The sequence below is a fragment of the Martes martes genome (assembly GCF_963455335.1).
Source record: "Martes martes genome assembly, chromosome: 16".
Lineage (NCBI taxonomy): Eukaryota > Metazoa > Chordata > Mammalia > Carnivora > Mustelidae > Martes > Martes martes.
The window spans coordinates 42,881,710-42,909,389 of NC_137904.1; the positions used below are offsets into that span (position 1 = coordinate 42,881,710).

Below are 27,680 nucleotides of genomic sequence, written 5' to 3' on the forward strand. Positions count from 1 at the left end.
CACATCAGGCTCTCTGCTCAGCAGGGAGCCTGCTTCCCCCTCTCTCTCTGCCCCTCTGCCTACTTGTGGTCTCTGTCTGTCAAATAAATACATAAAATCTTTAAAAAAGATTTTATGTATTTATTTGACAGAGCGAGAGAGAGAGAGCACAAGCAAGGGGAGCAGCAGAGGGACAAGGAAAAGCAGGCTCTCCGTGCCAAGCAGGGAGCCTGATGTGGGACTTGATCCCAGGACCCTGAGATCATGACCTGAGTCAAAGACAGATGCTTAACCCACTGAGGCACCCAGACACCCCTAAGGGTCTGATTCTTGATATTAGTTTAGGTCTTGATTTTAGTCATGAGTTTAAGCCCCATGTTGGGCTCTGTGCCAGGTGTGGAGCCTACTTTAAAAAAAAAAAGAAAAGAAAAATGGAAATTCATGAGCCAGATCTTCTGAATTGCATCTCTGGGAATGAAGCCCAGGAAACCTTTAGTAAGCTTTCCAAGTGATTCTTATTTCATATTAAAGTTTTTGAGAACCCATCTAAGATCATAATTGTATATCTTTATGGTATAGGAAGTGATGGCAATATGTTGGTAAAAGGGGCCTCATTCATCATAAAATTGTGTGCTCAGTTCAGAGTCATGTTCTCTGAAAAAATCTGCTATAGCCATGGTATTGTTGTGGTTTACTTTTTATTATGAAAAAATAAATTACAAGGAAAAATTGAGACACTAATATAGTAATTAACATGTACAGTTAATATTTTACTATATTTGCTTCCTTTCAGTTTTTCTGCTTGAATTATTTTAAAGTAAATTACAGACATCATTATGTTCGACCCTAAATGCTCCAGAAGATTATTACTGATTATCTTCTAACACTCAGTTCAAAGTTTATAAACTGGATTTGGTTGTTAGGCCTCTTAAATCTTTCTTAATCTAGAACAGTTCATTACATTTTTCCCCAATAATAAACATTTAATCTAGCAGGTTTTAGTGACTTATTTGCCAAGAAATAAAAGAAATATTTAAGGGTCAAATCCAAAAACAGTAGTAGTACTCAAAAGAGAAAGCCATAAGGCTTTGTAAACCAAAGTAGTCAAAAGAGGCTTAATCTGGGAGAGTGACCGACCATTAAGAACAGAACTAAGAGAACATAGGTTAAAATTTCGTTGTTGTAATTCGTTTAACTCCTAAATTCATGCCTTACTGTTTAGGTATAATGAGGAGGCTGCTATTGTTACTTTTATAAAAATGATTTTTTTTTTCTTTTACAGTGGGCAAATCAAACTAGCAGATTTTGGACTTGCACGGCTCTATAATTCTGAAGAGAGGTGAGGCATTCCTCAGAATTACCTGTGTGAAAAAGAAAGAATCCTTTTTATTCTTGGATATTCTAGTATTCTGCAAGTTGCAATAATTTTCAGAGCTTTCTAATTTTCTAAATGTGTTAATTCTGTCTAAATTCTTGAATCAGCCTTAGACTGAAATAAATCAACCCAAATTGGAATGCAAGTTATTTTTTCATTTCCTACTTCTGTCCAGTTCACTTTTGAACTAAAGATTCTATGGAGCTGTTTTGACAATCCCCTTTTCAGTTCTATTTGCATTTATTTGTACAAGTTTTTTTTTTTTTTTCATCAGAACCCATTGTAAATTTATATCATGGTTGTTTTTACATTTCAGTCGCCCTTACACAAACAAAGTCATCACTTTGTGGTACCGACCTCCAGAACTTCTGCTGGGAGAGGAGCGTTATACACCAGCCATTGATGTTTGGAGCTGTGGGTAAGTCTGTGCTTTCTCTTTTGGTTGTAATTTACATGTTGAACTTTTTTTTTTTTTTTTAAGATTTTATTTATTTATTTGACAGACAAAGATCACAAGTAGGCAGAGAGGCAGGCAGAGAGAGAGAGAGAGGAGGAAGCAGGCTCCCCGCTGAGCAGAGAGGCAGGCAGAGAGAGAGAGAGAGGAGGAAGCAGGCTCCCCGCTGAGCAGAGAGCCCGACTCGAGGCTTGATCTCAGGACCCTGGGATCATGACCTGAGCTGAAGGCAGAGGCTTTAACCCACTGAGCCACGCAGGCACCTCTACATGTTGAACTTTTATCTGTTTTCTCTCTACAATGGCTTTTTGTAGCTTTTCTTAAGCTTGAAATGATGGGGATAAACTTTTAGCCAGAATTCAGAGAAATCTGTTGAATATTTCCCTTTTTTTAAAGATTTTATTTATTTATTTGACAGAGAGAGAGATCACAAGTAGGCAAAGAGGGGGAAGCAGGCTCTCCACCACGCAGAGAGCTCAATGTGGGATAAGATCCCAGGACCCTGAGATCATGACCTGAGCCGAAGGCAGAGGCTTAACCCACTGAGCCACCCAGGCACCCCTGTTGAGTATTTCCTAATAACAGAGACATACTTTTTTTAAAAAACATTTCCCCAAATGTCTTTTTCTTTTTTTTTTTAACTGAGTCTGAATTAAGGTCCAAATACATTCAGTTAAGGTCCATAGATTACAATTAATTGTTTCAGGTCTTTTTTTTTTTTTTTTAAGATTTTATTTATTTAATTTTTTTAAGATTTTATTTATTTATTTGACAGAGATCACAAGTAGGCAGAGAGGCAGGCAGAGAGAGAGAGGGAAGCAGGCTCCCTGCTGAGCAGAGAGCCCAATGTGGAGTTTGATTCTAGGACCCTGAGATCAGGACCTGAGCTGAAGGCAGAGGCTTAACCCACTGAGCCACCCAGGCACCCCTATCTCAGGTCTTTTAATTATAGCTTCTTCCTCCATCTCTTGGAGGATCCTCCCCATCTTATAATTTTGTTAGAAGAAACTGGATCATTTGTCTTACAGAGTTTCCCACAGGCTGGATTTTGCTGATTGCATCCTCACTGTGTTTTTTGTTGTTATTTTAGCATGGTCTCTGTCCCTTTTTATTTCCTGTAAATTGTAGGTGAATTCAAGTTTGATTTCCAATCACCCACTGACCCTGAAACTACTTTATAGGTGGTTTTGTGTACTTCTGATTATAGCCAATGATACATCAAAGTTGGGGGTAGGAGGCATTGGGAACCTCTGCCCAGAGTACAGACAATAACTGGATACATTATCTGTAGAGAATTTAAAAGCAATAAAATAATCCACTACAAATTAGTGTGCTTTTTATCACGTTATAGAGGCAGTTCTAAACAATGTATGCTAAAATATTCGTTCCTAACAGGGCAGATTTACACACACACACACACACACACACACACACACACACACACGCCCCACTTTATACAATATACAATTATCTCTTTTTAAAGTGTTATCAGTTATTAATGATCCACTATCACTCATTCATTTGTGGTTGTTTTGTGATGGTGATATTATAATTATATTATTCCTTCCTGGAATAAAGAGAACATCTATTTTACTAACCCTGGGTACAAATCCTATAGAAAAAGTAGACAGAGATAAAGCTTTAATTCTTTCATTTTATTTATCAGTTTTAAAAAGATAATGAGTGGGGCGCCTGGGTGGCTTGCTCAGGTGGTTAAGCATCTGCCTTCAGCTCGGGTCATGATCCCAGGGTCCTGGGATCGAGCTCCGTGTCGGGGTCCCTGCTCTGTAGAGTCTGCTTTCCTCTCTGCCTCTCCCCTGCTCATGCTCTGTCTCTCTCTCTCAAATGAGTAAATAAAATCTTTTTAAAAAAAATATATAATGAGGAGGTTTCCTAGTATCCTTCACAGATGGCCAAAGAGAGGGTGTTTTTGTTTTAGTTTCATTATGGACCCAAGGATTTAAACTTTTTTGGGGGGGGGGGGTTAAACTTTTTTAAGATCCTTCTATTTATTGAGAGAGAGAGAATGTGCAGGAGTTGGGGGGTAGAGGCAGAGGGAGAGAGAATTCCAGGTGGACTCCCCACAGAATGCAGAGCCTGATGTAGGGCTTGATCCCACGACCCTAAGACCATGACCTGAGCCGAAATCAAGAGTCGGATGCTCAACTGACTGAGCCACCCAGGTGCCCCAACTTTTTAATGTGTTTTAAACTTATGATTATCATCTTATTCCTATTTACATTTTCTAGTCTTTGGCCCACAGAAGTTTAGTGGGTCCTTCCAACACTCTGAGCACTTGATAAATAGCCTTGCTTGTTTTCTGGTTCCAAGCTCGTCCTGTTCATTTCATGCCCCACACCTGGAATCAGCCATTCTCTCAAGAGTCTTAGTTCCTTTTGTGAAAATGATATTTAGGGACCACAATTTGTGTTAGGAACGTAGACATTTTTGGGGTGCCTAGATGGCTCAGTGAGTTAAGCATCTGACTTTTTTTTTTTATGACTTTATTTATTCATTTGATGGAGAGAGTGAGAGCACGCACAAGCAGGGGGAATGGCAGAAGGAGAGGGAGAAGCAGGCTCCCTGCCAAGCAGGGAGCAGGACATGGGGCTCAATCCCAGGACCCTGGGATCATGACCTGAGCCGAAGGCAGACACTTAACTGACTAAGCCACCCAGGCACCCAGACATGACCCATTCTATGCACAGATAGGGAACCTGGACTTTAGGCTTAAGAAAGCTTGCCCTGGGTCTCCTGGTGGTGGAATTATAGAGCTCACATTTGAACCCAGACCTTTTGGGTGATTTCATTATATGTCACTGTAGTGTTTAAGCCTCCCAACACACACACAATTTCCCCCTTACCTAAATGGCCTCACCAGCTGTTCCACCCCAGCCACCACTGACCAAGCACCTACATACTTCTTCCTGACACTTACGTAAATGCCAGCCCTAGGAGGTAGCAATTATAGTTGTTGGGTTTTGTTTTTTTTTTACTGTAGGAAGATATACAGAGGCCTAACCACCTGAGCCACCCAGGCACCCCAACAGCCGACTCTTGATTTCTGCTCAGATCATGATCTCAGGGTTGTGATCATTTTATTTTTTTAAGATTTTATTTATTTGAGTGAGGGAGGGAGAGAGAGAGAGAGAGAAAGAAAGAAAGAAAGCACACGAGCAAGGGGAGATACGGAAGGAGAGAGAGAAGCAGAGTCACCACTGAGCAGGGACCCCAATGCGGGGCTTGATCCCAGGAACCTGAGATCATGACCTGAGCCAAAAGCAGACACTTCACCAACTGAGCCACCTGGGTGTCCTGGAAGTTAGTTAATTGTTTTTGATACTGTATGATTTATGCATATACATTCTGTCCTTGACCTCTATATCTTAGGGTTCTGACATAGATACTTGCAAGTGGAGCATATCCTTTTTTTCCCCATTCATTCCCTCCTGTATTAATGTCAGTCTTTAAAAGGATCACTGCAGGGATTTTATTTCAAAATTCAAAAGGGTGATAGATAAGGAGAGCATAATTTCTATGGTAGCCTACCCAACTCCAATGAAGCTTTAGTTAAATTTTACTAACTCAAGCTGGGTATGTTTGTGTTCTGGACTATTTGCTTTAACAGTATTAGCATTTAAATTGTCACAACTAGGCTCTAAAGTTAACGCCCCATTAAGATACACAGGGAAAGTTCATAGCTCTGTTGGTATTATTATTTCAGTGAGCAGCCTGCCACTTCAGTGTAGTAGCAGAGTGTTGATTACATAATAATGTCTTCCCCACCAAAGACCTAGAAACTGAAATAAAAGAAAACAAAAACACAAGGAAATTAAAATTATAGATTAGACTTTAAAGCCCAGTAACTTCACTAAATTAAGAATTTGCTAGATGTGAGCTTACTACTTGGTAATCCGTGGATGTCTCTGTGAAGGAGAAACTAGAAAAACTAGTACAACAAATTATGCCTAGATTCTGAAAACCCACCTGGGTTTTTTTTTTTTTCTTCCTTATGTTATCAGTTGTGATAACACTATTTGGAATTTGATTTAGTGGTTAATGTCAGAAATAGAGTTAAATTTTACTTTTTTATATTTTTAAAGATTTATTATCTTAGAAAGAGAAAATAGAGGGAGGGGCATAAGGAGAGAAACTCAAGCAGACTCTGCTGAGTGTGGAGTCCGACGTGAGGATCGATCCCAGGACCCTGAGATCATGACCCAAGCCGAAATCCAGAGTTGGATGCTTAACTGACTGAGCCACCCAGGCACCTCTGCATTTACTTTTCTAATTTCTGGATAAGGTTTGAGTGAATATAAAGTAAGAATTTGTCATTTGAGGGACACCTGTGTGGCTCAGTCAGTTAAGCATCTACCTTTGGCTGAGGTCATGATCCCAGGGTCCTGGGATCGAGTCCCACATCGGGCTCCCTGTTCAGTGGAGAGCCTGCTTCTCCCTCTGCCTGCCACTCCCTCTGCTTCTGCTGTTACACTGTCTCACTTGCTCTCTCTGGCAAATAAATAAAATCTTTAAAAAAAAGAATTTGTCATTTGAGGTTAACAAATGCTAATAGAAAGGTGCTAATAACTTTGAAAACTAGATTTGTTTTGCTTCTCAAATTTAGTTAAGCTAAAGAATTCAGAGTGAAATGATAAATACTGCTTTTGTATTTGTAAATGTGATTTCAAAACACAGGCCAGAGAAGAGATTTTTTATCCATTTTCTTTGTTTTCCCATTTTTCAAAAAAAAAATATTTTAGGAATAGAAAAATGTTGAGTATTCATGGGGTTTTTTTCATTTGTTTTGAATTTATATTGATAGGGATGATAGGTTAAATAGGTGATGGAAATTAAGGAGTTCACTTGTGATGAGCACTGGGTGATGTATGAACATGTTGAATTACTATATTGTACACCTGAAACTATATAACACTATGAAAATTTAACTGGATTAATTTTTACATAATTTCATATGCACAGAAAGTTCCTAGAAAAGTACAAAGAACTTTAGTATAGCCTTCATCCATATTCACTAAAATTTTTTAACCTTTTGAAGTATATAATAAACTGCATGTGTTTAAAGTGTACAGTTTAAGTTTTGACATACACACCAGTGAAACCATCACCACAACCAAGATAATGATGACTTCTAAAAGTTTCCCTCTGTTCCTTTGTAATCTCTTTCCCGTCGGGACTATCCCATTCCTAGGCAACCCCTATTCTGCTTTCTATCACTGTAGATTGATTTCCGTTTCTAGAATTTTATGTAAATGGAATCACGCAGTATATGTTCTTTTTCCCTCTGTATCTTTTATTCAGTGTAATTATTTTGAGATTTATTCATGTTAGACTCACTAATTGTTAACATCTTGCCACATTTGCTTTTATATTCGTGTATGCACACCCCATCTTTTTTCCAGAACTGTCCGAAAGTAGTTGTATATATCATACTCTTTCTCTTCTTACTGTTTAATGTACATTCTTTTTTTTTTTTTTTAAGGTTTTCTTTATTTATTTGACAGAGATCACAAGTAGGCAGAGAGGCAGGCAGAGAAAGTGCGGGGGGGAAGCAGGTTTCCCACTGAGCAGAGAGCCTGACGCGGGGCTCCATCCCAGACCCTGGGATCATGACCCGAGCCAAAGGCAGAGGCTTTAACCCACTGAGCCATCCAGGTGCCCCTAATGTACATTCTTTTAAAGATTTTATTCATTTATTTGACAGAGAGGGAGCGTAAGCGGGGGGAGCTGGAGGCAGAGGGAGAGGGAGAATTAGACTCCCTGCTGAGCAGGGAGCTCAGTGTGGGGCTTAATCCCAGGACCCTGGGATCATGACCTGAGTTGAAGGCAGATGTTTAACCACCTAGTTGCCCTTGTGCTGACTTCAGAAGCACGTATAATAACCATCTAGTCGCCCTTAATGTACATTTCTTAAGAACAAAAATATTCTCATATATAATCACAGTACCATTATCAAATTCAGGAAATTTAACATTGATACACTATCTTTTAAGTCATATAGCTTACATTCCATGTTCTTATTTTTTTAGTACACTAATAATATGCTAGAAACAATACCTCACCTCATAGAGGATTTAATCCAGTATCATGTATTACATTTAGTTCTCTTTTTTTTTTTTTTTAACTTTTTAAAGATTTGTTTATCTTAGCGAGAAAGTGCATGAGTGGGAGATAGAATCTCCCATGGTAAGCATCTGGAGCCCAGTGCAGGGCTGGATCCTAGGATCCTGAGCTGAAACCAAGAGTCAGATGCTAACTGTGCCACGAAGGCACCTCTAGTTCTCATTCTTTACTTTGGAACAGTCCTTAGCCTTTGTCTTTCGTGATATTCACATTTTTGAGGGGGGGGTTTTGTTTTGTTTTTAAGATTTTATTTATTTGACACAGAGAAAGAGAAATCACAGGTAGGCAGAGAAGCAGGTTCCCTGCTGAGCAGAGATCCTGATGTGGGGCTTGATCCTGGGACCATCAGGACCTGAGCCAAAGGCAGACACCCAACTGGCTGAGCCACCCAGGCACCCCTAGATCTCAGTCTTTACTCTGGAACAGTCGTTAACCTTTGTCTTCCATGACATTTACATTTTTGAAGGTCACACTAGCTCTAGCTACTATGTAGATTCAGGTTATAAAGTTTTGGCTGGAATACTCCGTAAGTGTTAAGTTACCGTGTTTGTATTTATGTAAACCCTTTTTCCCTCTTATTGGTGATACTGATTTTGGACACTTAATTAAGGTGTTGTCTTTTTCCCCATTAAATAGTTACTAGTTTTCCTTTTGTAATTAAGTAATTTGTGGAGACATATCTGGGGACTTTGTAAGTATTTCGGTATTATTTTGGAAGACATTTTCAAAATGGGAAAGACATTTAAGCATAATGTGTTTGAAAGTCCTGTTGAAACTGGTATCTGATGACAATAAGAGGGCAATAGTATATTGCATATTCTATAGAGCAAATGAATGGAAAAGCTAATTTCTTTTTAGGAACTGCTGAGCAATCTTGTAAAATTGAAGTATGAGTTTTTTTAGTCTTTACTTCCTTAATTTACAATGGAATTGATAGAAAAGGATTCTGTTCATTTTCTCTGCTTATAGACTTTATAGGTGGCAAAAATTTGATCTCCTGGCAAATATAAATTCTTTATACTATCTATTCTCACTTCAAGAAATATTTTCTTTTACAAAACTCAAGACACTGCAGGTTGGAGCTTATTTACAACATGGTATATCAGATGCAGCCAGATAGACTATAAAAGTCTATTGAGACACAGGTTAGGCTCCAGGGATATCTCTCTTGACCTCTCAGTTTTACTCTTTCTAGATGCATCCTTGGGGAATTGTTCACCAAGAAGCCTATTTTTCAAGCCAATCTGGAACTGGCTCAGCTGGAGCTGATCAGGTACAGCTGTGCATGTGCTCTGGGTGCCCAGGTGTGATAGGTGATCTTATTTTCTAATTTCTAATATTTTTTGTTCATTCTACGAAGTAAGTTTATGCTTCTTATGTCCAAGTAAGTTTCTTAGTCAGATTCACCATGTATTTTGTCATGGGCTATAGATGTAAAGAAGTTGTAATCCCCTTTTTTAGGTCTTACTAAAGGTGTTACCTCTTAGGTTCCCCCTTTATAGACTTTTTAGATCTTTGCATTTTTTTTTTTAATTCTTCATATTAAAGCATGCCATTTGCAATGTGGCTGTTTCATTCCTAGGTTAGATTAAGATCAGATTTATTTAGCAAATAATTATTGTGCCTGTTCTATAACAAATTCCTTTCTCTGTTAAACTTTAGGATTTAGAAATATATAAGATAGGTCCTTGCCTTCAAAAAGCTCAGAATTTAGTAAGTGATAAAGCATGTAAACAGATAATTAAGGGTAGCATATAACTCATTATTCGTTAAGCATTAAATTCAGTTTTCAATCAAAATTTCTTAGGCTCTCTTCTGCCAGTTTTCCCTATAGGGACGTTATAGGATCACCTTATCACTTTGAAATTAATACCGTCTGAACAGAACAAAATTGATAATGAAAATCTTTATGGAGGTTTAAAAAAACATTTTACAAAACCAAGTGTATGGTTAATTTTGGATTTTTTTGCCGGATTTTCTCTTCACTATCTTGTAACCAGTTGTTTCCTATTCCTTCTGTTCTTAAAGCAGTGAGGTCAGGTTTTATCTTTCTGCATGCCCTCTAATTGAATAAGCCAAGATTCCCCCAGACTTCAGGAGGTAATAATTTCTGCTTCTGTAATCTCCAGAATTCACAATGCTGACTCACTCACTTCTTGTTCTGGCTTTTTGCTTTGTTTTCAGTCGACTCTGTGGTAGCCCTTGTCCAGCTGTGTGGCCTGATGTTATCAAGCTGCCCTACTTCAATACCATGAAACCGAAGAAGCAATATAGAAGGCGTCTACGAGAAGAATTCTCTTTGTAAGTTTGGCAAAAATTTACATCTGGTTTCTGTGTTTAGCTGGTGTTTAGACTTGACTTTCTCCTGGCATAGGGAGTTAGTGTTGTCCCACCTTTTTTTTTTAAGATTTTATTTATTTATTTGACACAGAGAGAGAGATCACAAGTAGGCAGAGAAGCAGGCAGAGAGAGGAGGAAGCAGGCTCCCTGCTGAGCAGAGAGCCGATGCGGGGCTCGATCCCAGGACCCTGGGATCATGACCTGAGCCAAAGGCAGAGGCTTTAACCCACTGAGCCACCCAGGCGCCCCTTGTCCCAACTTTTTATGGCAGCACACCACAGGAAAACATTTTATCTTTGAACAGTGTATGAATTTTACCATAGTACTGTTGTAATTTTCTCTTATGGAGGCTTTATTTTTTATTTTTTTATTTATTGATTTGAGAGAGATTCAGAGAGAGACAGACAGACAGCAGGGGGATAGCAGCCTGACATGGGGCTCAGTCCCAAGACCTGGAGATAACGACCTGAGCCAAAGGCAGACAGTTAACCATCTGAGCCATGCAGGCGCCCCTGCTTTATCTATTTATTCATTCATTTATTTAGATTTTATTTATTTATTTGGGAGAGAGGGAGTGAGAGAGAGAGCATGAGCAGGGCAGAGAGGGAGCTGGGCTGGGCAGAGGGAGAGGGAGAAGCAGATTCCCCGCTGAGCAAGGAGCCTGATGTAGGACTCGATTCCAGGACCTTGAGATCATGACCTTAGCCAAAGGCAGTTGCTTAACCAACTGAGCCACCCAGTGCCCTACTTTTTTTTTTTTTTTTTTTTTTAAGTTTTGATTTTATTTAAGTATTCTCTACACCCAACGTGGGGCTGGTACTCATGACCCCAAGATCAAGTCAGCCAGGTGCCCCTGAAGGCTTTAGGTGATAGAAAATCATTTTATTGTGAACAATATGTAAGTTTTCTTGTTGTCCTTTTGATCTTCCCACAATAAAAAAGAGAATGGAACTGCTGGCTTCATGTTTTCTACCTGTATTACAGCATTGCATGAATCCTGTGGGGAGCAAATCTGCTTGCTTGTTTAGCCAGCTTCTAGCTCCCTTTCCACAGTTACACATGGAGCTGGAAATTCAGAGACCTTTGGCAGAAGGCTACAGGTTTAAGAACTCTGGGGTCATTTTGAATTTGTTCTTTCCACAGCATTCCTTCAGCAGCACTTGATTTACTGGACCACATGCTAACACTAGATCCTAGCAAACGTTGCACAGCTGAACAGACTTTACAGAGTGACTTCCTTAAAGATGTTGAGCTCAGCAAAATGGATCCTCCAGAGTAAGTGCTGCTGGCCAAGTAGCGACCCTAAACCTCTCACTAAGCCTCAGGAGATGAGAAACTCAAAATAATAGGTTTTTAGAAGGAACTCCAAATGACTAAGGTACCCTTGAATATTATGATTGATAAGAGGTTTGTTTTATTGCTCTGTGTTTTCTTTTTAAATAAGGAATAGATTTAGTTATGATATCTGTTCTTATTTGACTCAAGCTGTCTTTTGTCCCTGAATCCCCAGCATTTTGCCTTGTACAACTTCTTTGACAGTATTCTTCTAGTTTTTGCTCTTGCCTTTTTCATTTGCTTGAATCTCCTATGTCTGGTGACTATGTATATCCCATATTTGGAAAGACAGTCCTAATTTTAAATAGTTTGCATCACTGTCAGGTCATATAACCTGAATTTTTATGTTGAAAATAGTGTTTGAGTGTGTGTCTCTCTCAACAGAATCTTCTGTATTTTCTGTATTCTGTAGGATCTTCTAAGGTTCTATACTCATGTTTCACATTTGGCAGATAAAAAGTCTTATATCTTTGAATTTATCATTGATAGTGTTATAGCTTTCATGTCAGAGTCCTTGGGTATTTTTTTCTTACATAAAGAAACTGTCTTAAAGAGATAAATTATTTATTTATTTATTTACAAAAGATTTTATTTATTTGACAGAAAGACACACAGTGAGAGAGGGAACACAAGCAGGGGGAGAATGGGGAGCCTGACACAAGGTTGTATCCCAGAACCCTGAGATCATGACCTGAGCCAAAGGCAGATGCTTAATGACTGAGCCACCCAGGTGCCCCAAAATACACAGTATTTAAAGACTGAGTGGGTAGTAACCATAAATCTAATTGTTTCAAAGAAATGTCCATATTTATTCATATTTATTTACTGCACTAGAATTTTGATACATTGAATGTGGATTGAAATACATGAGCTTTTTACTGAAATTTGGGAGCTCTTATTATAGGGAGATTTTGACTCTGGTAATCTTTATTGTAATAAGATTTGCATAATCAAATATGAGGAAATCTGGAAATGTATATTTAATTTTACTAATAAACCCCGCAAAATATCAAGCCATGGAAATTCATTGGGTAGAAAGAAGAAAAGAACCCGTTTTTTGGTACTCACAGATCAAATAAAACATAAATTGATTTTTCACAAAGGTGATTTAATAATACTGTCCTTTAGTGGTCCACCACCTTGCCTGGACTTTTTTGTAGATACTAACAAGCCGGTCATGTCATTTCTGTCCTGTTTATTCCCGATTGAAACTTGACCAATAAAGTTCTCCTTTATTCTTGTTATGTAAAGCAAGAACAGTTGTAAGACTTAACTATTTGGAATGTGGGCATTTATATAGTAGGTATGTCTCTGATATTAGCAAGATCCTCATATCTCACTGTAAATGTGTCTTTTTTTTTAATATTTTATTTATTTGACAGACAGAGATCACAAGTAGGCAGAGAGGTAGGCAGAGAGAGGGGGGAGAAGGAGGCTCCCCGCTCCCCGCTGACGGGGCTCGATCCCAGGACCCTGAGAGCATGACCTGAGCCAAAGGCAGAGGCTTAACCCACTGAGCCACCCAGGCACCTCTTCATTTCTTACTGTAGAAGTCTCTTGGGCTTTTGGACTTTTATTTCCATATCTCCATATGCCATGATCCCTTTTACAGTGCTACTATTTACTAATATTTCTTTTTTTTTTTAAAGATTTTATTTATTTATTTGACAGACAGATCACAAGCAGGCATAGAGTCAGGCAGAGAGAGAAGGGAGGAAACAGGCTCCCCGCTGAGCAGAGAGCCTGACGCGGGGCTCGATCCCAGGACGCTGGGATCACCACCCGAGCCGAAGGCAGAGGCCTTAACCCACTGAGCCACCCAGGCGCCCCTATTTACTAATATTTCTAGTTATTTTTATTTATGTTATTCTTTCCATTACCCTCTGCTCACATTTGCCTTCACATTTTAATCTCTTGTTCCTCCATTCACTCACTGTTTCAGTCCCACACACATTTCCCCTTTGCTTTCTCTTTTTGCAGCCTCCCCCACTGGCAGGATTGCCATGAATTATGGAGTAAGAAACGGCGACGACAGCGACAGAGTGGTGTTGTGATAGAAGAGCCACCTCCTTCCAAAGCCTCTCGGAAAGAAACTACCTCAGGGACAAGTGCTGAGCCTGTGAAGAATAGCAGCCCAGCACCACCTCAGCCTGCTCCTGGCAAGGTGGAGCCTGGGACTGGGGATGCAATAGGTCAGTTCTAGGATGGAGTTTTTGTGCTTTAAGGACATTAGGGCAGGTTTTGATGGTCAAGTGCAAGAATGCGTGCGTGCGTGTGTGTTTTAGTTTTTAGTAACTGAAGCATTAATAAAGAAGTGACCTCATGAGGAGAAGGAGCTAAACCAAGTTTTGTACATGTGGTCTAGAAAGTCTACAGTAGATTATTTTCCTTTCAAGAAAGTGGGAATGCTATATCTTAACTAGATGTATAGCATAAATCAGTAAATAGGCCAAATTTAAGGTTCATTTACCCATGGTTTCCTCCCCCCCCCCTTTTTTTAAGATTTATTTATTTATTTATTTGACAGGCAGAGATCACAAGTAGGCAGAGGCGGGCAAAGAGAGAGGAAGGGAAGCAGGCTCCCTGCTGAGCAGAGAGCCCGATGCGGGGCTCAATCCCAGGACCCTAGGATCATGACCTGAGCCGAAGGCAGAGGCTTTAACCCACTGAGCCACCCGGGCGCCCCTTAACCATGGTTTTCTAACATGTAATTTGGAACCCTGTTTATGTTAGATTTGCTAAGACCTTCTTAGAGTCTACTCATTTAAATCACAATTGCTGTTAAATGTAGTTAGTTCTGTGGAAGGTTATTTGATCTAAATATATCCAAAACTGGGGCACCTGGGTGGCTCAGTGGGTTAAAGCCTCTGCCTTGGCTCGGGTCATGATCCCAAGGTCCTGGGATCGAGCCCCGCTTCGGGCTCTCTGCTCAGCAGGGAGCCTGCTTCCTCCCTCTCTCTCTGCCTGCCTCTCTGCCTACTTGTGATCTTTGTCTGTCAAATAAATAAATAAAATATTAAAAAATATATATATATCCAAAATTGTGTAATAGTGAACAATTATGATAAAGTGGTTGTCCTGTGGTACCATCAGTTTTTCTGAACTATAGGTATTCTTTCCATGGCTCACTTTCCTTTCCCTGTCCACCTATAAGATTGGTTTTTAATGCTGGCTGCACATTCAGATCATCTGGGAAGCTTGAAAAGTAAATACTCCTGAACAATTGCCAGATCTCTGGGGGTGGAAACTGAAGCATCTGAATTTTACAATCTCTCCTAGTAATTCTGATGTGCAATAAGGGTTGTAAGTCACTGATCTTGAAGAATATAGATAAAATGAGATCACTTTTACTCACAGTACAGAGATGTTTTAGCTTGTTCTTGTATTTTGAAGTGAAAATATAAAGAATAACAAATTGTCATGACACTTTGAGGCATGAAAAATGAGATATTCAAAATGAAACTTCATACTTTGAATATTGTAAGTTGCTGTTGCCAGTTGAAGAAGCCAGAGGTTCTTAACCTGCCTTATCCTCTTATATTGGCTCCACTGTCTGTCCACAGGCCTCGGTGACATCACACAGCAGTTGAATCAAAGTGAATTGGCAGTGTTACTGAATCTGCTGCAGAGCCAGACCGACCTGAGCATCCCTCAAATGGCTCAGCTGCTTAACATCCACTCCAACCCAGAGATGCAGCAGCAGCTGGAGGCCCTGAACCAATCCATCAGTGCCCTAACTGAAGCCACTTCCCAGCAGCAGGACTCAGAGCCCTTGGCCCCAGAAGAGTCTTTGAAGGAGGCACCTCCTGCCCTAGTGGTCCAGCCTTCAGCAGAACAGACAGGCTCTGAAGCTTCAAGCACACCAGCTGACATGCAGAATATGTTGGCAGTTCTTTTGAGTCAGCTGATGAAAACCCAGGAGCCAGCAGGCAGCCTGGAGGAAAACAGCAGTGACAAGAACAGTGGGCCACAGGGGCCCCGAAGAACTCCCACAATGCCACAGGAGGAGGCAGCAGGTAAACAGACCGGTCATGAATCTCATTGAGCTCAGGTGCTGTTGATCCTCTTAAAAATCTCTTTAACATTTTCTTTTTCACATCAGTGGCCTCAGTTTCAGTTTTCTGTAACCTAGCCTACAGGAGAACATAGCACCCAATGATGTATTACTTGCCTGGCTTCTATTTAAGTCTCAGAGCTTCTCAAAGCACTTTTCATATACTGATTGTTTTTCCATTTCCTAGGAGGTAGGTAAGTAAAGCCTCTGTATCTAACCCAAGGAAACCACAACCATACCTAGTGATACATCTTGAATCACTGTGAGAATGGTGGCCAACTAGTACTAGCACTTGAAAATCTGCCTTCCAAATAAACCATCATCAGATTGTACAAATAGTCAATTTTACTCTAGTGTAGTGAATACTGGATACCAGTCTTACCTGAAAGATATAGTAAAAAAAAAAAAAAAACCTCTAATAAAATGCCATTGTTAATCTCCTGAGGAGTAATATAGAAATATTTCTAAGTAGATAACTAACATCATACATTTCCTTTCCCCCAAAATTAGAGTGTATAAAAACGCTTTTTAAAAATCTGTGTTCCTAAAAGAGACAATTGAATGGACCCCAAATTAGGAAGTGAGCATTACATAAAGAAAAATCTAAGAAAAGGAAATATATTATACCTTGGTCTGGCATGACCACACCACACACACAATTTTATTAGAGGAAAAAAAAGTTTAAATTTTCTAATTCTCATTCACAGTCTATTTGCAAAATGCTTACTTATGTGAAAGTGTTTTCAACTTGTTGGAAATTTTCGCTGTCCATGAAGACCCCATGAATTGGGGAATGAGAAGAGGCACAAGGGCTGAGGAGGTACACTAACCTTCAACTTTAGGTTGTCCTACATTCGCATTTCATAAGGGATGGTGCAGAAAGTATATGCCTTTTTTCAACTGGTATACAAATATGTAAGTTATTTTTCACACATGCAAAGCTTTTTAAAACTGGAAGATAACATAAATAAAATTAACCCCTTTACAGATAGGGAAACTGAAATCCAAGAAGCCTGCCTATGGTCCCATTGCTGGAACCATATTATTGGCAGAGGCAGAATTAGGACTGGCATACTTCTCTTAATATGTTTTTTTTTTTTAATGTGTTTTCTAATTCACTTTGTTTTCCTGTCATACTGATTCCAGTTGCTTTTAAGAGACTAGAACACGGAATAACAGAGAAAGCTAATCTAGAATCAAAGCAGGCCTTTTTGCCTCCTCTCCCACACCTTCCTTCTCCCCACCCCAGCAGAAAAATTCAGCTATAATCAAAATACCTGGAAGAACTCGTTCAAATTAAATAATACAGGAATTGAAAGAAATTTACCCAATAATTGAGCTAACAAGCTGTCAGCCAAATGGTGAGATTGAGCTAAAATTAAGGCCTGGCCTAAGGCCAGAAATTGTTGGGTTTACTTTTCAGAGGAGAGTGAAAATACCACTCATTATTACCCGTGGATTATTCAGTTTTCCCTGTCTTTCCTGTTTTGTTTCTCACCTCCTGCCTCTCTTTTGGCCGTTTTACTGTTCAATAGCATTTCCACCAGAGGGCAGACTGAATAAGCCAGAGAGAGTGAAAATCTATCACTTTGGCTATGTTTAGCTACTCTTTACTTGTGTGGGGAAAGGGTTAAGATTGGAATTTAATAAATCAATCAAAATATTTAAGTTATTTATACATTTCATTAATAACTCCCTCCATTAGTACAGACTGTTAAGAATTGGAAATATTATTAACACTAAATGTTATAATAGTATGATTTTTAAAATGTGCTCTTTATTTTTTTAAGAAGTTTTATTTAATAGTTCTTTACAATCTGCTTTTCTACGTTGAGGTAGTTTCTATTGTCATACATGTGAATTTGAACTCAAGAATTAGTTCTCTTGAAACACAGCTTGAGTATTTACATAAAAGGCAAAGTTTAAGTATGAAAAGTAGTATAGTTGGAAGAATAAGTTTAGCTTTGCTTACTTTTGCAGTAAGGCATTTTTAAAGTTGTTTACCATTGGTATTTAAAAAGCTGGTGTTTTATGTATAGTCCAAAAATACTTTTAAATATAGTGGTACTAAGATGTTCTTATGTAGTGAGATCTATAGTATGGCAGCAAGAAGCTCCGAAATCTATAGATGTTTGTAGTCCAGTTAGCTCTCCTTTCTCAGTATATCTTCTTTTCAATTGTGAGTTTTCTATAGCTAATTTTTTGTCCTTAAATTCATTTTTACCTACCACCTAGTCAAACAACCGATCTGTCAACAAGCAACTTGGGTGGGTACGGTATACAGGGTGACCAACTCATCTCTGTAACTGTCGTGGTTTTAAAACTGAAAGTCAGCAACCTGAGAAACCTGCTCAGTCCTGGGCAACTTGGGACTGTTGGCCCCCCTACTTGTATGTTACATATAGCACCTGAACTTATCCTTACAGGGTACAACGTTACAATATTGTGTTTTCAGAGTACTTTCACCTGCATGCTGAAAGAATACATACTTAATTTACTGATTGTCTTCGCAAAATATAATTGTGGTAAATATGCTACCAAAATACTTTATAACTAAAAACTATTTTTGGCTTGTCTGAGTAATGACTTTTATATCAGTAGCTCAGATAATAAAGAGTTGACTATATGGGCATTTAATAATACAGTTCCATAGGGAACAGAAAAATCAATCCTTTGGAAGATACCCCAAAACATTAAACCTTTTCTTCAGCAGGGTGACTCCTAACTCTTTTAAAAAAACACTGTTCTGATTGTACTTGCTTTTGTATGTCCTCAAACTCACACCATTTTACATCTCTACTCTCCAGCCTTGGCAGGAGTTACCAGACAATGATTGCCATGCTTAGGTAAATTTAGCCAACAGGGGGGTTGGGGCATGCGGATATGGGAATGTGGGGAGTGGTTCAAGAAAGACAAAGATCTTTGGAAAGACAGAGTGTAGTATATAAGTTCAACATTTCTAAATACTCAGTTCTTGTCACCATCTCCAAGATAAACAGATGTTTATCAATAGCCCATTCATTCTGCATGACATTACTATAGTGATTTTTTTCATAGCATGGGAAAAAAATGCAAGAGGTTGGGAAACAAAATAGAAAATATGATAGATTAGTCTTTATAATTACTGTAACATAGAAAGCTGAATGACAGAATGGTGGTTAATATCCCTTTCTTCAGAATGTGATTATGGGGAAAGGGGACTAAAGTTTGGAGAAGCAAGTGTATATTTATACGTGACGGTGATGAAAGGTTTTTACTTTATTTCATCTCTCCTGTATATTCTTTTAAGTTCTATTTCAGGTGTTAACCTTATATCATCAAATGTTCTGTAAAATGTGTTAGCTAAGTCCGTGCAAGGTCTTCTATTGTACAGCAAGATTATGTGCTAGAAATGTGACCACAACATGTGTATTATTTCCTCTCATCTTCCTTCTTTCTACGTTATTTTCATTAATGTTTTGATCCAACAGCAAAAAGGGGCGGGAAGGCTGCTAACAGCCTACATATTAGAACAGTTCCTTAAGGAAGGAAATGGAGGAAATCTCAGACAAAAATCAGGACAATCATTTGAAACATACGAGCTTTTTTACACCAGCTGTTAGATTCATAATGCAACTGTTTTATTTTAATCACTTGATTTTATTTATAAATTGCAATTTCCTGATCCCAAGATTTTATTCTTTATATATATATATATATATATATGGTTACTTGTATTGATATTTGTTTATGTTGGGCAGTGTATGTGTGTGTATGTGTGTGTGTGTTTGTGTTTATAATCACATGTGATTTTTAAGATGGTGTTTAAAAGAAGTAACCCTTCCACAGCATGTCCTCCTCACATTCTTCCACCAGAGAAGAGGCCCCCTGAGCCCCCCGGACCTCCACCGCCGCCACCTCCACCCCCTCTGGTTGAAGGCGATCTTTCCAGCGCCCCCCAGGAGTTGAACCCAGCCGTGACAGCCGCCTTGCTGCAACTTTTATCCCAGCCTGAAGCAGAGCCTCCTGGCCACCTGCCACATGAGCACCAGGCCTTGAGACCAATGGAATACTCCACCCGACCCCATCCCAACAGGACTTACGGAAACACTGATGGGCCTGAAACAGGGTTCAGTGCCACTGACACTGATGAACGCAACTCTGGTCCAGCTTTGACAGAATCCTTGACCCAGACCCTGGTGAAGAACAGGACCTTCTCAGGCTCTGTGAGCCACCTTGGGGAGTCCAGCAGTTACCAGGGCACAGGGTCAGTGCAGTTCCCAGGGGACCAGGACCTCCGTTTTGCCAGGGTCCCCTTACCATTACACTCAGTGGTCGGGCAACCATTCCTGAAGGCTGAGGGAAGCAGCAACTCTGTGGTACATGCAGAGACCAAATTGCAGAACTATGGGGAGCTGGGGGCAGGAAACACTGGAGCCAGCAGTTCAGGAGCAGGCCTTAACTGGGGGGGCCCAGCTCAGTCTTCTGCTTATGGAAAACTCTATCGGGGGCCTACAAGAGTCCCGCCAAGAGGGGGAAGAGGGAGAGGAGTTCCTTACTAACCCAGAGACTTCAGTGTCCTGAAAGATTCCTTCCCTATTCATCCTTCCATCCAGTCCTCTGAAACATTAATGAAATCATTTGCCAGAGCGAGGTAATCATCTGCATTTGGCTACCGCAAAGCTGTCTGTTGTATTCCTTGCTCACTTGCTACTAGCAGGCGACTTATAAAATAATGATGTTGGCACCAGTTCCCCCTGGATGGGCTACAGCCAGAACAATTACTTCAACTCTACCTAGTAGATACAAGTAGAGAATGTGGAGAGGGTCATTAAATTGAAAAGTAAATGTTGTATTAGTTCATTTGCCTGCACTTCTTGAGCAGAAGAAAAGGAGAACAGTTTTAATTTTGAGATGGCTCAGGAGAGGCTCTCTTTAGGTTTTTAAAATTTGGGGATTTTTTAATGATTTCTTTCTTTTGAATTTTGTTTTTGTTTTGTTTTGTTTTCCTTTAAAGATAATAGTGTTCACAATATTTGAGCTACTCTTAGGCTTTTGCTATAAGGGAAAGAGAGTGACTGGCTGATTTAAATAAATGTTTCCTTCCTCTCCACCATCTCACATTTTTGCTTTCAAGTGAACTCTTTTTTTCCCCATTGAGCATCTTGAACATACTTTTTTTCCAAATAAATTACTCATCCTTAAAGTTTGCTCTGCTTTGGCAAAAGACATGCCCCTCTCCCTGCACATGAAGCAGGTGGTAGAAAGAGGCACTCTTGGGCATGTAGGTAGATTTACCCCATCTCTTCCCCTTTTTACCCCCTCTTTATAGAGTTTCTCATTCTTTCTCTCTCTCTCTCTGTGTCTCTTTTTGAGGCATTTGTTTGGAAAAAATTAATCGTTGAGATGCCCAAGAACCTGGGATAATTCTTTACTTTTTTTGAAATAAAGGAAAGGAAATTCAAACTCCTATATTGTTCTCTGTAACTTTTCAATTCTAAAATGTTTTTGTTTTTTCAAAACCATGTTCTGATGGTGAAGTTGATTTATAAATGCAGACAGCCTAGGACATTGCTGTTGAGCTGGGGTTTAAGATGATGCCTCCATAACTAGAGGGCTAGTAAGAGCAGTTAGCATACTGTTTACACGTATATTTTTATGTCAAAAAAACCTTTGAAACAGAGCATTATTGTCAAAGAGAAAAGAAATACATCCTGAAAATACATGAAAATGTAACTTAGTTTAGGGTGCATATTTTTCTGAAAATCTGTCAATATCTGAGACCTTTTTTAAAAAATAATTTTAAAAGAACAGGCCATGAGAAAGAAACAGTATTGACATATACACATCTCAGCATGTATATCCTGCCAATTCTTTTGGGGAATTTCTTCTAGAGAGATTTGATTTTGGTTTTGGTTTTGTTTTTTGGTAAAAGGGGTTAAATTATGACTTCATGGCAAGAATTTTGCCTTATTATAAACAGGAAATGAAAAAGGGAAGGGCTTTCAGGGTGGGATAACTTGGGAGACTTCTCATTCTGGCTTCCATTTCTGTGTGAATACCAGCATATAATGTGTTTTAAAAACATACACATTCATATAAATTATCTGCACAGACTTAGACCTTTGTGAAACGTAGATTAGGGCCCTTTTACAAAGAAAAGGCAAACATGCTTCAGCATCTTGGAGAATAGTTCTCAGAACTCAAGTGAAGTTTTGTGTTTCAATGCCAAGTTCTTATATTAAAAAATAAAAACTACTTGTAAGAGAAAGGTGCACTAATAAAAAAAAAAAAAACTTTAAAGAAAGAAGAACCCTCTTCAGATACTTACATGAAGACTATTTTCCCCTGTTTACTGAAATAGGTAGATATCCGGTGTGTGTATTTCTTTATTACTCTCTGGGTTTTGGTCTGGCCTTGCCCTCATGGGCAAACATTGATTAGAGGAAGAATCTTCTAGCCATTTTGGCATTGATGGCTTTTTATACCAGTGTGTCCAATTAGATTTGCTAGGCTCACTGACATGCTATTGAAAAATTCCATTACAGTTCACCTAAACGTTTTGTCTGTTGACTTCTTAGTCCTCAGACATGGGCCTTTGTATTTTAGAATATTTGAATTTGAGGCATTGGGCCCTACTCCCATTTTTGATTGAAGAACTTAAGCCTGGGATACTTTCAGAGGTATCTATTCAGTGAAAATAATTGGTCTCCCATCAAATATGAATAAAATTCTCTATATTTTAATTACATTTTGGTTATCAGCAGTCATCAATAATGTTTTTCCTTCCCCCTTCCCATCCCTTATTTTTAATTATGCCAAATATTCTAAATAATATACTTAAGTCTCCATTCCCTCATCCCTACTACTAGGGAAGGGGTTGAGTGTATGTATGGGGTGTGTGTGTGTGTGTGTGATTCCATCTCACCCCCTACCCCCATTTGGGGAGTGTAGACTTTACAATGAAAAAAGTTCAGTAATTTTGACTATTTCTAAAAGCAGAGGAAAAAAGAAATATCCTGGAATCTGTGGAGGAAGAAAAGGTATTTGTTAATTTTTCAGCTATGTTACCTATAAATGTGGTAGAAGTAAAGTTTTGGCAGAATTTCAACTTGACTGTTAGAAAATTACAAACCCAGATATATTCAAAAGTGATTTTTGTTTTGGTTTAATTATTGTACCATGGGATATAAGTCCATTAAAAACATTATTTTGAACAGATGAGAAATCTGATGCTGTTGGTGAATGAGAGGCAAAACTGGTTTGACCATGATCATTTTTGTGGTTTTGAAAACAATTTTGTTTGACCCAGTTCCTTAGTTTTTTCTTCAACTGTCCATAGGAATGATAAAATGACATCAGATATATACTTTTCAAAGCAGGGCAGTAGCACAAATTTGTAAGTAGGACTTTTTGTTAGGTTATGCCATAGACATCACCCAGCCACTGTGTGTGTGTATGTGTGTGTAATATGCATTTATAGTTACAGTACTAAAATGGTTACCAGCAGGTTTTGAGAGAGAATGCTGCACCAGAAAAGTGTCAGTTGCCACCTCATTCTCCCTGATTTAGGTTCCTGACACTGTATTCCTTCTCTCTCTTGTTTTTGCCCCACATCGGGTGTACCTTGTCTATGTACAGATATTTTGTAATATATTAAATTTTTTTCTTTCAGTTTATAAAAATGGAAAGTGGAGATTGGAAAATTAAATATTTCCTGTTACTATACCACTTTTGCTCCATTGCATTTACTTCTTAACCTGTAGCCTCTGAGCAGATCTAATTGCATGTAAAGGGTTTTTTTCCTCCACTTTATCTTAGGAATTCTTTGTCTCAATCTCTATAGTCTCATAAAATACTAAAAAAAAAAAAAAAGTTCTCAGGGTTTGAAGAGGTGCTTCAAAACACAAAACTAGGAACTAGAGAAGAAAAAAAGTTGGGGAAACTGTAAGGTGATTTTTTTTCTTTTTAAGTAGAAATAGTTACACAAATGATGGTGCCAGGCCATTGAAAGAGTTGAGCCTCATGTACCCTGACTCCTGAAAGGAGAGATAAGTGGGTTTGAGCTCAACTTGTCAATGAAATTTGTCAATGGAAGTTGGTAAGAGGCTGTTTAGAATAGTCTCTTAAATATAACGACCCACCACCACTTCTTAAGTGACCATGAGTAGAGTAGGCATGGAGATAAGTGTTCCTAGCTCTGTTGAGATTTCCTGATGTGTTGCCAATCCAGGAAATGAGTAAAGTTGTTTATAAGGGTAAAATTCCTATTATCTTCAAAATCTTTCCTGTCTCCACCTGAGGAGAGAATTGTTTTCCCATCTCTTTCATGGTTTAGGACACTGAGAACTAAAATTTCCCTTGTGTATGCTGCAGTCCTGCTAGTTATGACCTAAGTAGGCAGACAGACAGCAAATAAAACCCATTAGAAGACAGGAAGAGGAGCAATAGGTTATCAGGAAGTTGTTGGTGGGGTGAGCAATTATATAAGGTTAAAGGGTACACCAGAACAAGGAAATTAGGAAGATGAATTCAAATACTGGTGATGAGGGTTGCCAGTCTGTTTATGAATCCCCAAAGTTTATGATGTTCCCTTGCCTGTGGGCTGTCTTTACCCAGAATGAGAATGGAGAGCTCAAGATTGTTCCAATTCTTGGAATCCTGTATTCCTGGTTAGCCTCCAGAGAAAAAGAATTTGTTTTTGGTCTTTATTATAATTTCAGACTCATGACTAGGAGTATGAACTTCAACCTATTAGATAATATTGTTTCCACTTCATAGCAGTGGCAGTCTTTTTATTTCTGGGCCTAAAGGCTGAGGACCTAACTAACATGGACTTTTTTTTTTTTCTCTATCACAGCCAAGGCTATTTCTAATTAAAGACCATGCTGTTTCGGTATATACATTTCTTAAGCACTGTCTTTTCCCAGACAGGTATCCTTAACTATAATGGTAAAGTTAATGCCTCAAGGAAGTTAACAGTTAATGTTCTTCATGCTGGGATTTCCTTTGTTATTAAAGATTTCCCCATAGTTTGACTGTGTTTCAGGTATGGAGTTACTTCTCAGTTCACAACTTAGTCATCCTGAAGGGCTAGGTGGAATGGAAGTGGGGAGTTTCTCAAGTGAGTAAATATTCAACCATTCCAGGGGAGAGGTGAAACTGCTAAGTCTTTTGGTTGTCTGGGAGGCAAGGTGAGCATTTCTGGACACGCTGGTTAATTTTACTGTCCAGGTGTGGCATTTCTCATCTATAGGGATACTTTTAATGTTCCTGTAACCTTAAGAATACTCTCAAGTGAACATTTACTTCAAGGTAGGGTTGAAAGACTTTGGGGGAAGTATGCCACCCAGAGGAATTGGTGGTGGTACTCTACCACTCCTCCCCATGTGCAGCCATCTCCATTTCCTGTCCACCCACTTTTCATTTCCTGTTTTTCACTCACTGCCCACCTTGCATGCATTAGGCCTACCAGAGGTATTGATTGCTTAATCCTACAGGATATTTAGAGTACTTGTGCTTCCTAGTTTTGAAGGGTAATAGAGGCAACTCCGAAGACAAATGTCTATTCCAGATCCTCAACTTACTGGGCAAGAGGTGAGGGAAGAAGCAAAATAACCATGCTTTCTTATTACTAAGGAGATTTTAATTTATGTTGTGTGGGGTACAAGAGATTCCTTTACTGGTCTAGGAAGGGCAGGGAGTCTCAACACTTCAATTCATCCTCTTCCCTCATATCCTGAGACATGCTTTTGGTGATGACATTTCTGAGCTCAGCTGCAGATGGTGTCTGTGGGAAGTAAAGCTTGGTGAGTGAGAAGAGGGCCCTGCTATCCATAAGAAAGCAGATGAGGATTGCTTTGATGCCCTGGTGATTAATCACTAAAGTGCCAAAACGCTTTGGCCACCGAAATTATTCTCCTACCTATCTCAAAAGTTAGTCCAAGGCTGAGAGAAAGGGGCTGATATGAAGTTTGTCTTTAATACTCTCTAGATGGGTGCTTGTTAGTGAAACTTACTCAATTTGTAGCCCTTAGCCACAGCATACTTCTCTGGAATAAGAGAATATAGCCATAAAGCAAGTTCACTTAGACATAGTTTTCCTAGGACTTGGAAATAGATGGATTTTTAGGTGTTTTGCTCTGGTGTGGTTGTAAACAATAGATAATGTTGATAGTTCCAAAGGAATGAAGGGCATTTTATCCAAGCCAAACCGTCTGTACAGGGATGCAGCATGGAGAAACCCCACAAAGGCTACAATGTAACAGAGCTAAGTGAAAAACAAAGCTTGGGTCTTGGAGGATGTTTTTATCTTTACCTTCAGGAGCCTGTTCTGATGGCTATCTCAGGGAGAGGATCCTTTTACCTCCTGTGTCTCAGAACTACAATACATACCTTGTAGGTGAGGTGAGGATCTGCTTGTAGACAGATAACCCTCCCACCAAGGGTAATGCAATTTTGAATGCTTTGGGGCCCTGGAAAAAAGAAGCTGAATTCAAAGACTTAGAGAAAACTTAGGAGTCTGATCCCTCTTATAAATTCAGGAACTTCTGAGTGTGGCCTTTTTTTACCAGTATTTGTATTTTATGTTAGGGAGCCAAAGGCCTCACGCAATACGAAGCAATATGAGAAGGAGATGTAAATAAGGAGAAGAAGGAGATCTGTAGAGCAGTTTGTTAGCTGGGCTGCAGAAAGACACTTAGGGTATAATTGCTTTTAAAGAAGACATAGAGATGTGGGGTGGAAGGAAGAATTATGGTTGGGCTAGTTAAAAGGGATAACTGCCTTAAGTTTCACAGTTCATTTTAGGGAGGCCCCATTAAAGCAACACCTTGAGTAAAGAGTTCCTCTTGATTACAGTAGTGTTACCTTTATGGTTGGAGGATGGGCCTTCGAACCTTAGGTTGGGAGGTGCTTTGAAGATGTTTTCACTTAGGGAAGCTTGATTATATCAGGCAAATAACATTTGGGAAATTTTGCCTCCCACTGCTACCTATGTAGTTCAAGAGAATAATTAAGAAATGAGGAAGGGATGATATGGATGCATCACTTTAGAAAAGTTCTTTGTATTTTTGGAGTTTTAAAACTCCTGAAAGTGGTTTTGTGTATTTTAGGCTAACCTGGAAACCAGGGTTATTCCTCTCTCCTTTTTTTCAGATCCAGGTGAAGGCAGTGCATAAAAGAGTAAACAAACTGGAATATGTGAATTAGAGTCACAGACTGTTAGAGCTACAAAAGGACATTAGTTTGTCTAGTTCAATGCTGTCTTCAGCCAGTGAACAGATAGGCCCACAAATGTTGAGAACCTATGGTTTGGGGAAGAAGGAGGGAGAGAATAGGAACTAATGTTGTCCGGGAACTCACCATGTGTCAGGCACTGTGCTAAATGCTTTACTTTTATTATCTTGATCATCAAGCACCTTGAGGCCAAAGGATGGAAGGAGTAAAAGGCAAATCCCTCTTATTATTCTGAGCAGTAAGTAGGTGATAAAGGGGAGTGGCAGATCACTTTTTCCTGTCTAACTACATAGGGTTAAACTACAGGAATTGAAGAGTCAGTGTTTGAGAGTGAGGTTAATCTAAGGAAGTACTCACTAAATAGTTGAGACTCATGATTAACTTCTCTATTTCAGGGGACCTTCCAAAAATGTGATGGTCAGAGGTAGGCTAGAGGCAGAGCTAGTAGAGAACAAGATTACTTTTGGCTTTGGGGTTGATTTGCATTCTAGAAAATCAGTTCACAACCTGAGAATATAGATTAATCTTACAAATAAGGAACAAAGTGGGGCATCTCATCCTGTGGGGTGTTCAAAGAAAATAGTGTTTATATCCTAAGAATCAAGGAGATAAATGTCTTCGGTGACTGTGCTTGTTTTTGGGTTTTTGTGCTGTAGCACACTTTGAAGTCATGAAACAATTTATAATTTTGGAAAGACTCTGTCAAGTTCAATGTTGATAGGAGCAGGTGGCAGCCTGAACATTGCTATTGAGAATGAGATTTTATTCCTCGTAGTTGTTTGATA

At 39.1% G+C, this 27,680-nt stretch overlaps 1 protein-coding gene across 6 annotated transcripts in view; it reads left to right on the plus strand.

The window, feature by feature from the left end:
* The window catches only part of CDK12 (cyclin dependent kinase 12), a 78,752-nt gene that overhangs the window by 29,730 nt on the left and 21,342 nt on the right, over window positions 1–27,680 (plus strand). For 2 of the 6 annotated variants that reach the window (XM_080825985.1, XM_080825986.1), the window contains exons 7-14: window positions 1,262–1,318; window positions 1,671–1,772; window positions 9,145–9,222; window positions 10,134–10,250; window positions 11,433–11,564; window positions 13,605–13,816; window positions 15,188–15,640; window positions 19,507–21,936. In XM_080825985.1, coding sequence (XP_080682111.1) covers window positions 1,262–1,318; window positions 1,671–1,772; window positions 9,145–9,222; window positions 10,134–10,250; window positions 11,433–11,564; window positions 13,605–13,816; window positions 15,188–15,640; window positions 19,507–20,219 — 1,864 coding nt within the window. In that variant the 3' untranslated portion in view covers window positions 20,220–21,936. Of the gene's footprint in view, window positions 1–1,261; window positions 1,319–1,670; window positions 1,773–9,144; window positions 9,223–10,133; window positions 10,251–11,432; window positions 11,565–13,604; window positions 13,817–15,187; window positions 15,641–18,485; window positions 18,525–19,506; window positions 23,385–27,680 lie in introns of those variants that run through there. The other 4 variants (XR_013968124.1, XR_013968125.1, XM_080825988.1 and 1 more) reach the window with 3 other exon arrangements.